This window comes from Phacochoerus africanus, chromosome 3 (assembly GCF_016906955.1).
Source record: "Phacochoerus africanus isolate WHEZ1 chromosome 3, ROS_Pafr_v1, whole genome shotgun sequence".
NCBI lineage: Eukaryota > Metazoa > Chordata > Mammalia > Artiodactyla > Suidae > Phacochoerus > Phacochoerus africanus.
The window spans coordinates 99,605,817-99,620,116 of NC_062546.1; the positions used below are offsets into that span (position 1 = coordinate 99,605,817).

The 14,300-nt window shown below is 41.0% G+C and overlaps 1 protein-coding gene across 1 annotated transcript in view; it reads right to left on the bottom strand.

The window, feature by feature from the left end:
- Nucleotides 1-14,300, bottom strand: part of CSMD1 (CUB and Sushi multiple domains 1) — a 1,865,356-nt gene that overhangs the window by 28,281 nt on the left and 1,822,775 nt on the right. Inside the window, exons 55-57 of the mRNA XM_047772241.1 lie at nucleotides 10,290-10,478; nucleotides 6,420-6,593; nucleotides 5,542-5,724 (exon numbers count right to left, since the gene is read on the bottom strand). Of these exons, the coding sequence (XP_047628197.1) occupies nucleotides 5,542-5,724; nucleotides 6,420-6,593; nucleotides 10,290-10,478 (546 nt within the window). The remainder of the gene's footprint in view (nucleotides 1-5,541; nucleotides 5,725-6,419; nucleotides 6,594-10,289; nucleotides 10,479-14,300) is intronic.

Genomic DNA, 14,300 nt, shown 5'->3' on the forward strand with positions numbered 1-14,300 from the left:
AGCAACACCAGATCCGAGACCTACACCACAGCTCAAGGAAATGCCAGATCCTTGACCCACTGAGAGAGGCCAGGGATCAAACCTTTGTCCTCATGGATACTACTCAGGTTTCTTTCTGCTTTGCCACAATAGGAACTCCTCGATCTTGTTTGACAAGTAGAAAGCATACCTGCTAGCATTTCTATACCTTTGCCCATATCAGACATAACTAATTACAATCTTTTTCCCTGATGAGCGTGGGTTTAGACTTGCAATCCCTTCTAACAAGATTGTTCAGTAGTTTCTTGGTTGGCATTTGAGATGAGATATAACCACCGATCCTGAAGTAGATGATACCTAGCATTCTCTGAAGCTCAAAAGTTCCTCAATGACAGTGACTAAATTAAAATTTCACATTGCAAAAATCCAAGATGTTGGCCTATTGAAGGCGATTACTTATCCATTCCACAAACACTCATTCATCATTTAGTATTCACAGTTCATGTGTCTGTAGATGTGCGAATGCAAATCTCACATAGCAAAGAATTATACTGATCCAATTCATAGTTTAGCAAACCAACAGAAGACATTCATGTTATTTATTATATTTTATTTTAAGCATACCTGCTATTAAAATCTACATAGCCATTTTCAAGAGTGACCTGTGAAAGACTAATACTGAAATAGAGCAAGTGACTTTTGCAACATATTCAGCTTAATTTACAGACAAATACATTGTCAGTAAAAGAATGTCCATCATAATAATGAGATCCTAATGTTTATAAAGTCCCCTCAAATATTGTATTCTATAAAATCAAATTTATGGTTAACTTTTTTTCCTGACAAAGACACTTTCACTGATGGCTATGCCTATGAAAACAAGGGTCAGCTGTTAAGGTCAACATATCTGTTTTCATATCAATGTCTTAATGTAATAAGATATAGAAGGATAGCCACTAAGGCAGAACAAGAGATTAGAGTCACTAGAAGGAAACAAAATTTTTTTAAGATTACAAGTTAAAGTTTCTTTTTAAAAACATCTTTAAGGGAGTTCCCATCATGGCGCAGTGGTTAGCGGGTCCGACTAAGGACCATGAAGTTGTGGGTTTGATCCCTGGCCTTGCTCAGTGGGTTGGCGATCCGGCATTGCCATGAGCTGTGGTGTGGGTTGCAGATGTGGCTCGGATCCCGCGTTGCTGTGGCTCTGGTGTAGGCCGGTGGCTACAGCTCCGATTCGACCCCTAGCCTGGGAACCTCCATATGCCGCGAGAGCGGCCCAAGAAATGGCAAAAAGACAAAAAAAAAAAATCTTTAAGTACGTTTGGTTAATGTGACTCCTTTTGATAAAAGATCATTTTCTTTTCTTGATTTGTAATCAAATAACATTATACTTATTGTTCACAAATATCAAAATATCAAAATTATTCACTTAGCATGCTATGTTAGGAAATTGCTGTTAAACTGAATTAAACAGTTCCAGGTTTGAATCTCTGCTCATACAAATTAAATAAAGGTGAGTGATCAGTTCAAATTCTCAACATGCAGTGTCTTTACTGTAAAATGGGTATAATAAAGATAATTGCTCCTTGTTGTTGTAAGATTACACATACTAAGTGCAAAATGCCTGTAAATCATCTGGTGTATTAGTAATAGTAGTATGGCTATTTTCGTTATCATCATTTTAATCACATGTCCATTACCTGAATACAAGGTAGACTTTATCATAATCTCATGGGAAAGAGGATTAAGAATTGGCTAACGCAACTAACCCCAATGATGTAGCTATATTTGAGCAACTTCATGAACGAGCCTCTGATTAAAAGACTAGATTACTAACAACAACAACAAAAAACATGATTTAAAGTGATGAAAATATATTAGAAATTTAAGTTCTTTGATGTTTAAGAATTTTTTAAGTATTTTTTCTCTTGTTATTCATGAACACTTCCTTTTTGTAATTTATTGAAATGTCTATCATGATCTAATGTTTTTCGAAGATTCAGAGAAGGTAAATTCATCAGCAGGGAGGTGACTTTGGTTAGGGGATTAATATATATGGTCATGGCTAACCTTCATGGCAATGAAAAAGTTGAGGATAGCCCCATTTTCTACAGAAAATAACATGTGCCCCAAAGATATGAACCTATGAAACAAGTGAGAAAAAAAAGGAAGCAACAGATTCTCCAAAGTTTTGAGTTTTAAGTGTCTGGGGAGGGGAGGTTAGTCATATATTCCTACCCATCATTTGTTGTTTTAGTGAGTATAACATGTATTATTACTTATGCAACTTCTCATGATTTCTGTACAATTTGGAAGCAGCCAATTTTGTGAGATACTGCATATCTGAGAAATACTTTTAGCATTAAAACTTTTTAGTAACTCTACTTTCTGCACACGGATTATAAGGATTTTATAGGAACCCATTGCATTTCTAACTTTTGATAACCTAAACATTATTTAAAAAGCACTTTGCATAGTCTAAGTAAGGTACTTCATGAAGTGAGTTCCAATTAAATTCTCCTGATTAAATAAATCAATTTATGTTTTGCTGGAATAGAACTCGTAGTGTTGTATCCCAGCAACAAAGTGAAATTTTTATGGAAAACATTACTCATTCTTGACTGCCTTAATTTTTTCACCTTTTAAATTTGCAACACTAAAGTTCTTACAAACCTAATACAGAATGTGCAGTCCCTAGTGAGTGACCACCCTTAAGAGGATAGAATGTTTCTAAGGGAGGTTTGTTGAGCTGTTGGGAGCTACATTTCCCTGCCAAGTTTGGTTAACTCTTAACCAATATGTTTTCAAATAATTTTCTGCACTATTTTCTCTCTCCTTTTTCTTCTATCACCCCACTGACAAGTATGTTAAACTGTTTACATTATCCAGTAGGAACTTACTGTGCTGGGATATTTTATTCCATCTTTTTTCTGTTTTCAGATCAGACCGTTTTTGCTGCCCTGTCTCCAAGTTAACTGACCCATCTGGCCTTTTCAATCTGCTAAATTCATCCAGAAAACTTTTTATATCAGACAATGTATTTTGCAATCCAAGAGTTAACATTTGACTCTCTTTTATTATGTTCATTTCTCTGCTGAGATTCCCTATTTATGATTCAACTTAAAGTCTTGAACACATTTTTAAGTTTATTTAAATCCTTGTGTGTGATTTTCAACATTTGTATTATCTCAGGATCAGATTCTATTTCTATTTTGCCTGTTTTGTTTGTTGGTTGGTTTGGTTAGCTAATTTGTTATGGGTCTTGTTCTTCTGAGTTGTGCCTATATAGTAATTTTGTATCATATGCTGGACACTGTGAATGCAATACTGCATGGATTATGTCCTTCCATTAAAAGATGCTGGATTTTGTTCTGGTGGGCTTTTAAGTCAGTTGTGGATCCTTTGGGTCTTGTCATCAGTTTTATTCTCTGTTGGCTGAGAGCTATTTAATCTCAGTCCTAGCATGATTTGCTCTCGGTTCCAGTGTACTCCCCTTATTCTGGGGAGTGGTGCCTATTCTCAACACATGAGCTCTCTAGGCCTCCGTGAAATGTCCCCAGAGTACAGTAAGCTCTGACTGGCTGTGTCTCCAGCGTTTTCCTAAGTGTTTCTCAGTGCAGTGTAACTTCTCAGATCACAGGTCTGCTCACCTCTAAGAAGATTTTCGCATCCCTGAGTCTCACCCGAGCTTGTCATCCCAGCTCCCAGCTGAGTCACCCTGTGAATACCCACACAGGATTCCTGGGTCACCCATTTTCAGCTCCCCCTTTCCAGATCATTCACCTTTCTGCAAATTTCATTTTAGCAGCCTAGAACAATTTCTACTTCATCACCTCACCAAGCCACTGTACCAACTGGACTCCACTTCCCAGCTTTATATCAAGAAACATACACAGAATGACAGGGGGATTATGGAGTTTACCTCATGTATCTACTTTCTCCTAAGGAACAGAGTCAGGCCCTGACCGATGTTTAATAATTAACATCTTTGCCTCATATATCTTGTTGTCTTATAGCTGTTCTCAATAAGAAGGTGAACCTACTACCATTTAATATGGGATGGACTGAAGTGGAAATCCTAATTTTCATAATGTTGAAATACTTCTGGATCAAAAATTCACAGGTATAATATTGAGAAAATGTTAGTTCAGGTGTAAATGTAGATTACAGAAGTCACTTATAACTTCGAGGTCCTATATTATAGAACAGAAAGCACTCTGGTTTTGGTGAGAAAGACATGCTATCATACAAATTTTAATATTCAAACTTCTACAAGATGAAGGGAACTGAGAAAACTGGGTAAGAGAGTCTACTAATTTATAATTAGATACTTCAGTCAACAAAAATAGTATATATCTGCAATTCACAGCTGCAGGTGACATTTTTCCCACAATTATTCAGTTATATTTGATTTAAGTCAACTTCTTTAGGGCCTAATCTTAATTTGACACTAAATTGATTTTCAAGAGGCAATTTGGAGTCAAAAATGAGCTAAGACTATCATATACACATATCTCTATACATAGATAGATGTCTCTAAAATAATCTCAGATGCTGAGTGAAAATACACACACACACACACACAAACACATGGGCAGGATTATCTTATATAGTTATAATTTCATAATATGTAGATGACATGATTTAGTTAGATGAGGTACAATATAGTCAGACTACACACATGCATACTGTTTTCTGTTTATCTATATAACACATGTCATCAGATAAGGGACAGGCACAAGTAGCGATGGCACAGTAGAGAAAAGAGAGATGAAGGACACTTGATCTGTATTTCTGATGTTGATATTGTATGCATTTATTCAAGTGGGTAAAATTCAATAGAAAGTGTTTTATACATGTAAAAATAGATAATTAATTTGTGCAACCATTTTAGGCTCAAAAATTAAGTCATCGAGAAGTCTGCATGCCAACTTTAAAGTTGACCTATCTAAGTTCTAGACCAGTTATTTTCTGGGATCATAATGTCTCAGGGCACAGGCATTGCCAAGACAAGACACAGTGTCCACAAAGATCCAGGCATTTTACTGTGGTTACTGGCATTTCCCACCATCTCTATTATGGCTCTTAAAGAGGACAATAAACTATGCCCACTCCAAATATTAGAGAGAAAGTAACCCTAGCATCTTGGGTAATAGAGCATGCTGGACAAGGGCCACCAATAGGCTGGGGATAACCTCTTCCAGCCACAGGGAACTCCCATCAGTGATTCACTCTGCCCCACTCACAGCTCCTTCCTCTGTTACCACTAGCACCCCGGACACTGCAGAGTCACACAGAGACTGTCATCAGACAAGACCAGAGCCTCCTGTAGATTATGACTGGTCAAAGGTCAGCGCTGGAGTCATCTGACATTTTGAACAGTCTGGATATCTCTGTACACACAATGGGGTTTTTCACCATCCTCTTCTACATTTGTTGGGGAAAACATTTTAGTGGTACAAAGAGTGTAGATTTGTAGGATCTGTGAGGCATACTGGTCATTTGAGGACAAATTACATGGTTTCAGCTGTGCAGGCTGACTTTGGGCTGGTGTGTACTCACCCTCGCACACAGGCTGCAGGCCTGACCAGGACCCATTGAGCAGGCACGTCCGCTCAGCTGAGCCCCGCAGCTGGTAGCCCATCTCGCAGGAGAAGCGGAGAAGGCTCTTGGCCTTAAACTCCTCTCCAAGCCGAGAGCCATGTGCTGGGGTCCCCGGGTCACCACAGAATCCAGGGTTACTTCCTGGGAGACACAGACAGACGTGACAATTGTAAATGCCATTGGAGTACTTAAAACATGGCTGCTGTTTTAAATGAGAATGAACTTTATGTAAAGGTGTGTGGAACACGGGTCAGAGCCATACAGCATTCTGGAAATTGTATGAGAAAGATCATCTTTATCACAGCACAAAGACAGAAGACTAAAATTGCTTCTGTAACTAAAATCAAAGTAGCTTATTAAAACATGGTTGTGACAGTAACTGAGATTCTCTGGAAGAAATGAACCTAGGGATGGAGAAGGCATTGCTCGCTGGAAATGCTGGTGATGACAGTGACAGGTTGGGGTGGGGAGTTTTGGGTGCAAAACCATCAAATCAGAGGCTTGACGCTGATTTGATGAGTTCTATTTATTTATTATGAAACATTCAGGAAATTTTTTTTCCCAAAGAGTATCGGTGTAATTACTGATGATTGAAACAGGAAAGTTGTGGGAGAACTGAGAGGAAACAGAAAAAGAGAGATAAAAGGGGGCAAACTGAGTGAAGGTGAGGAAGCTTCTTACTCAGGACCATGTGGGAACTCCTGGGACTCCTGCAGGAGAAAAGGGAAGTGATAGGTAGTGAAGGAGAAGAAGATGCTGAAAAGGGACTGATAACACCCTCGGGGAACCATACAGTCCCCCAACACTTCCCAGGAGGAGCTGGTGCGCATGCCCACCTGTGCAGTGGGGCGGGGCTCCGCTCCAGCGGCTGTCCTCCTGGCAGGTCCTGGTGCTGTTGCCAACGAGACTCTGGCTGCCTTTGCACGAGTAGTGAACCACCGCCCCGTAAGTAAACAGATCTCCGCTGAGGATGGCGTTGGCAGGGACTCCTGGGTGCCCGCATGATATAGCTTGAGAAAAATAAATAAATAAATAAAAAATAAATGTGTATGTCAATCCTACTGTGCTGTTTCGTGTTGATAAGGGTCCCTCATAGATTCAATCTCATCTATTAAAGAAAAACACCTAAATACCCTGGCATATCCTGCAGTTCCCCATAGTCCAGAAATGCCAATTTCAGGTGACTCTGCCTCTGCTCTGAAGAGACATGTGTTCTGAAGATCCAGGGAGGATCTGTCTCTGAAGTTTTTTTATTTGTTTGGTTTTTTATTACTATAGCTTTGATTACAGTAGAAGTTTACATTTTTGTTTTAAAAAGATTTTTTTTTCCACATCAGTCCTTAATTGCATCTTAAATAAGCAGGTATTATACACAATATTAGAAACTAAAGTAGGTCCATCAGAATTATTTCCATTATTTCTTCAGTTATTATGACAATCAAAAGCTTTGCTTGGGAACAAAACTCTGTCAAATCTGCTTAGTCTTCCAAGTCACATGTCTAGAAAGACCATTCTAACATTATTTTTTTGAATAGGTGGCAATCTAAAAGGTTTAAGCAAAAAATAATAACAATAAATTACTGATGAATTTTTCCTTCAAGTTGTTCTATAAAATAATGTAATTCCATTTATTTCTTTAAACTTATAGCAAATCAGACCCATAATCTATTCATAATTATCCCCCGAAAAAGGGAAATTCCAGAATCCAGATTACCATAGGATGGTAAAGATTTATCTCTTCCTTTCTATAAAGTCCAAAATTAGGGTTAACCATGGGTAGATTTCTTTTTTTAATTTAATTTTTATTTTATATTGGAGTATAGTTGATTTACAATGTTGTAATAGTTTCAAGTGTACAGCAAAATGATTCAGTTATACATATATACATATATCCATTCTTTTTCAGAATCTTTTCCCATATAGATTACTACAGAATATTGAGTAGAGTTTCCTGTGCTATTCAGTAGGTCCTTGCTGATTATCTATTTTATATATGTGTGTATATGCTAATCCCAAACTCCTAATTTATTCCCCGCCCACCTTTCCCCTTTAGTAAGTTTGTTTTTGAACTCTGTGAGTCTGTTTCTGCTTTGTAAGCTAGTTCATTTATATCATTTTTTTAGATTTCCCAGATAAGGGATATCATGATATTTGTCTTTCTCTGTTCAACTTACTTCACTTAATATGATAATCTCTATGTCCATCCATGTTGCTACAAATGGTATTATTTCATTCTGTTTTATGGCTTAGTATCATTGCATTTTATACACACACACACACACACACACACACACACACACACCATGTCTTCTTTATCCATTCTTCTGTTGATGGACATTTAGGTTGCCTCCATATCTTGGATACCATAAATAGTTCTGCAATGAGCATAGGGGTGCATGTATCTTTTTTTTTTCATTTTTTTTATTACTCAAATGAGTTTATCACATCTGTAGTTGTATAATGATCATAACATGGGAAGATTTCATACACGGTGCAAACAGCTAGGTGGACCAAGGCAGACAAAGGATTATTCAAAGCCTGCTGATTTAACATCGGCACTTCGTCACCGGCAACTCAAAGTGACAGCAGCCAGAAAGACAGGTTTAGGGTTTGCCCCATCCCAAGTAACATCAGCCCTTCCACTGAGACCATCTTAACACTGACCTCCACTCACCCGGGAACTAGAGTTTATCAAGAGAGTCCTAAAAAGAAGCCAGATAGAGCCGAATCAGTGAAATGGCTGGCAAATGATCAGTTCCAAGGGAAATGAAAGAGAAAACAAAACAAACAAACAAAAAAAACCAGTGGAACAATATACCAGCAAAAACAGAGATGGAGTTTCACTGCTATAGTGTGTAAAACAAAATGTTCCTCTGAGATCCTGTGTTCCCAGATTCATGATAATTCCAATGTTAATGACAACAAGTGGGGGGAATGTGCCACCTCGGAAAATGAGATCAGTTAAAGCCTGGTTCCTGGAGATCTGGAGCAGGCTGGCATCATTACAAACACTAATGGGAGTCTGGAAGAAGCTGTGGATGATGCAAGAGAAATCTCTGGGGAGAAAAAAAACAAAACTAAACTAATTTCTCTGAAAAATTCCCATGTGTGAAGGCAAAGAAACCCCAACACATAAAATTTGATGAGAATTGTAATATGTTTATAAATGTGCTTTTTTTTGGGGGGGGGGAGTCATGTAAGGTTGTACATTTTTTTTATTAAGGCATCTGTTGCTTTCTCCACAGAAGCTAATTGCATTCCTGCAGTTAGAATCTTACGCACGATTCCATGTAGATCGGAGGGGGTTTTGAGGGATGCTGACTTGCAGTAAAAATGTCCCCAGCACCAATCTATTCTGAAAATGCTCTGAAAATGCCCTAATTGTGAGAGGTAAAATGGACGATGACTCTTTTTCAGTAAATTCAATTTATAATGGAACTGCCATTTCCCATTTTCTCTGTGCACACAAAATGAATACTAACAAGATAAGATTTTGATTTTAAGGATTGTGTTGATTCTGCAGGATTTTTAAGAAGTCATGGAGAAAGACCCCTTCTCCTTCATTTTCACACTATGTTTTCACAAGATGATTCTCTTTGAACTAAAAGATAATATGCTTTTTCAAGTGAAAGAAAGAAATACTGGAGCTATTTGGATTTTAAAAAGTGTCCTTGTTAATCTCTATGGTCTAAATAGACTGTTAATAATCTTTGGGAGGGCCACAGTGATTGATGATGTATAATTTCATCTGCACAGGAGAACACAGGACTTTTTTTTTTTTTTTTTTTGGTCTTTTTAGTGCCGCACCTGTGGTACGTGGAGGTTCCCAGGCTACAGGTCTAATCAGAGCTGTAGCCGCTGGCCTATGCCATAGCCATAGCAATGCTGAATCCAGCCTGTGTCTGTGACCTACACCACAGCTCATGGCAACACTGGATCCTTAACCCATTGAGTGAGGCAAGGGGTGGAACCTGTGTTCTCATGGATGCTAGTCGGGTTCGTTAACCACTGAGCCACGACAGGAACTCAGAGAGCACCCCATTCTTGATGGCAATGTGCCTTCCTCTTTTTTACACATAATGGGCCAATTAAAATTTTTTTTTAACCATTTCACATTTGACTGCACTGGAAGTGCTCCTTAGGCCCAAATGCAGTTCCTCAGAGCGCCCTACCTTCTGGTCACAGACACTAACTAGGTCCATAGACGGAGGCTCTGTATTATATAGCCTTTTGCCAATAGCTCTGAACCTGTGTCTAAACAGGTGCATGGTGGTGAGAGATTCAGAGTGCTAAGAGAGCCATGGTCTGCAGGTGTTGGCACCGTGTCCGACAAGTAAAGTCAGCCCATCTGCTAGTGGACACAAGCAGTCACAAGTGGACTAGTGGACACAAGCAGTAATAAGTGGACAGAGACAGAACAGGCCCGAGTGGAGCCCACAAGCCAAGCCCATTTCTCTGGGGCCAGGTATGTGAGCAGGCCAGCACCCCTGCCCTTTTCATTCCCCAAAACTAGACTGAGTTGTATTTTGTGAGTTCTGGCCAATTTATAAAGATATTATAATAACTAATATGATTTGTGATGGGGGTGGGTATAGAGAATTAAAAATCAATACCTTTCCAATACTTGAAAAAAAAAAAAAGGATATGTTCTGTTGGTGGTACATATGGGGCTCTGGGCACAAGAACCCAAAACGACCCTCACTTACCCAAACACTTGGGCAAAGAGCGGTCCCATAAGCCATTAGCCATACAGGTTAGGGCAGAAGACCCCAACAGGTAAAATCCCTTCTTGCAATGGTAAATGACGCTCATTCCGTATTCAAAACTCTCAGGGAAATTCTGTTGCTCATGACGAACGGCATTTTCCACAAAGCCTGGATCTGAGCAGTTCACCACTGTGAAGGAAAACACAGAACACGTTATTTAGATGCAGCTCTATGTTTATCAACAAAATAGATGGGCAGAAATGGCAAACTCCTCCTTGTGGCTTTAGAAAGTTTGTAAGATGACGTCACAGCCAATGTCAAGTGATACAGTGGCTACTGTAGCAATTTTAACCACACGAGGCTGATGGCCTTTATTTCCTCATGATGGATTTCTTCCACGTCTAAAATTAGTTTTCCTGGTTATCTGTTTTTGCGTTTTGAAAATGTTAAAATAGAAACAGCTGAAGTTAGTCTAAATATTTGTATAGGAGTGTGATACTTTAGGACAGTCTGGCACACAGTCATTAAGTGCCCCCCGCCCCTCCTTGCATGCATTAATGTTTCTCTATGTATGCCTAAAGTAATTTGCTATATATCTAAAGCAAATAAAAAATGACGATTCTTCCCTCAACACTTAATAGAAATGTGAATTAAGGCAGCCTCTGATTTAAGTCCCTCCCCTGTAGAAACCTCTTACAGTGACCAAAGTGAATGTGGGCCAGGCCAGGTCCTGCTTTATCAGAATCACCTATTGGTCTGAACACCTGCTAGCATCCAAGGAGCCAGCGATGTGCTCTTGCAGGTACGGAGCAACAAAGGGCCCCTGCTTATCGGGCTCTGACCCACCACACCACTGAAAGTGGAAGCTTCTGGGGAGCTGCCCTCTCTTCAGATATTCCTGGGCTCAAAAATGGGCAGTGTGACAAGTTCTAGGCAGTCACTGCACGTCCAGGCACCAGAGCCAAAGGCAAATGCCTTTCCCTCCCTGGGACTTGATTTCATCTCCATCCCTGGGACTAGAATGAAGGTGCGGGCAGAGCAGAGGCATATAAGGACCCCATCAGGGCTGTAGATAAACTTTTATGTCCTGTAAAACAATCCTGAGCTTATGGAAGAAAGGTTCCAGTTCTTTGGAGATAAACAAACATGTTTATGGAGCTCAGGCAGATTTTAAGGCGCCATAATGCATCACATCTGCAATAAAGTTATCACTCAATTCACCAAAATGGCAGGAATGACCTATTTGGAAAAAGCATCATAATCTTGGAAGATTAGTGGTTTTTATAACCTGGAAAACCCCTGTTGGGGCTGGATCTGGCCCTTGGACATGCAGGTCAAGTGGGAGGCAGGGCCTTCACAAGCAGGACGGTGAGTGTGGCTGGAGGGCCGAGGACACTTGGGATTTTGTGCCCCTGCTCAAGTCCCTCTCAGAGCTGGCTCTTGGCTGCGAGTGGAGAGGAGACCAGGCAGGTGGCATGCGTGCAGGTGGTGAGCCTCCCGCCAGGAGGCCCACATGTACCTCGGTGCCCAGGACCCCCCAGCCTTTCTTTAATTCATGTTTCTATATGTGGGCCCAGCTTTTCTGAATATAGCCTGACTGTGGGGTGGGTGAGAAAGAGGAAATGTGCCAGTCTGGGTTTGTGCTCAAGAGAAGGATGGGGCTGGAGGTGAGAAAAGGAAGAAAAGAGAAGCAGTTATCAGGGATGTAATGAGAAGATCCCTCCACCCTCCTCTCCACAGGCCCAGTGCGGGATCTTCCTGAGCCCCACGAAGGGAGGAGGGCGCTTCTGAATATGCTCGGCTCGTGCCACCTGCTCTGAACCATGAGGCAGAATCTCCTTACTGGCTGCTCTGGGCCGTGGAAAGATGTGAAGGGTACAGGGTAAGTGCCCTCATCAAAGGCCCACTCTGGGGTTTTACACTGCATTGTAAGTACATTCAAGGAGAGCTGGGTCCCAGGCTCCCCCATCCTTTCACCTAGTCCAGTGCCCTTAAAAAAACAGGCAAGGAGTTCCCGTCGTGGCTCAGTGGTTAACGAATCCGACTAGGAACCATAAGGTTGCGGGTTTGGTCCCTGCCCTTGCTCAGTGGATTAACGATCCCGCATTGCCGTGAGCTGTGCAGACGCGGCTCGGATCCTGCGTTGCTGTGGCTCTGGCGCAGGCCGGTGGCTATAGCTCCAATTCCACCCCTAGCCTGGGAACCTCCATATGCCATGGGAGCGGCCCAAGAAATGGCAAAAAGACAAACAAACAAACAAAAAAACAGGCAATATGACTACTTGACAAGAGTTCCATTTCCTGAGCTCCAGCAGGGCAAAGCCAATTGTGCTTGATGTTGGAAGAGGTAGGGCTACCAATGCTGAATCTGTGGGCATCTGTCTCAGTCTAATCGTGTGGATTAGCCCGACAGAATTCAGCCCTAGGGAGCTGCTGTCAGAATTGCCTACTATATCCCTTTGTGCTTATTTTGATGGCTCCCCGAGGAGATTCAGCTGAATATATCTGGTTAGGGGGAAAAAAAAAATAAGGCAGGGAGATTTTAATGTATTTGTCCATGACAGAGAGAACGGTGGAATATTCCATGTCTTTGTTGCAAGTGAGTGGAGGGCAACAAGGATGGCTCACCAGGCTCACTCAGGATGGCTCACTAGGGCCCTGTCCATCCCCACAAACTGCTTGCTCTCCCATTCCTATTCTTTCTCCGATCTTGTGCACAATTCCTATCCGGGGTCTGGTGGGTGGAGACTTTACCCCACTGATAGACGAGAGCTGTCAGCAAAGCGCAGAGAGGAGTCAAACTCCTTAGACCTTCCTGCTGCACGTGAAATGCACGACGAAGGGAAGGGTGTGAAGATAAGTTAGACCAGGTCAGACCTGCTGGAACCACTTGATGTTTTAAGTCTGCGGCAGGGGGAGATGCATCAGAGAGAAATGGATAAGAGGGGCACTGTGGAGGTCTCCCCCTCCTCTTCATATCACTCCCTGAATTATACTAAGAGTTAAGACTTGGACTTGTCCACCTGATGTAGAACAGAATTTCATCAACTGTAGAGAATGAGAAATACTGATATCATATGCACACAGCCCCACATGGAGCTCAGGAAGGCATCAAAATGTGTTCCAGGGGACATGTCTGTATGTCAGAGGTAAAGAAGACCTTAATACAATGAACAATAACATGTGTGAGGTCACAGAGATAGTTATACCAGAACTGGGTGAGGATCAGAGCTCCTGATTACCTGTCTGGTGGAGCATGTTTGCCAAATTTCATCAGTGTTTCTTGGTGATGTGAATTCCATAGGGATCTCCCTCCCCCCTTCTCTCTTTTTTATTTTTTGGAGAGTGCCTGCTATAAATCTTAGTTGTCAACAATATTTTATAGGCTATTCACCATGCCTTTTCTACTCTACACACACTCCTTAGTTTGGGGGGAGCAATCTCTTCAAATACCCAAGTAAACATATAAATAGAGATCAAACATCCTACCCCCTATGATTTACACTTTGAAAAGTGGATTATGTTTCAAACTTTTTTGAAGACTAAAAAAAGTCCTTTTTATCCAGTTTTTGACCCTTTCTCTTTAAGTATAAATAACCTGACTAATGAAACATGAACATGCCATTCTTTGAAACTTATTTCGTTATTACTGAAACTGTTTCACCTTATCTTCGGTCTCTATGAGTGATTTGCTTTTCTTTGTTGTGGTCAAACCTTAGGACCCAGCAAAGCACCCAAACTCGGAGGCCTGGTCCAGGGAGACCAGGTGGACATCCTGCCCCACCTGCCGTTTCGGGAACCCCATCCCATTAACTTGCCCTTGCCTGGGCTGTTCTCTGTTCCCTCACCATGTGCAAGAAGCAAGGTCTGCCCCACATCCTTGATTCTACATAGAACCCAAAGCAATGCCCCTGTTTTCACCAGAGTCTCTCTGATGGGAAGCAAATAAGATGGATTTCAGCCACAGACACTTTCTCCATCTGTTCAAAAGTAAAAATTACACCACCTCTCT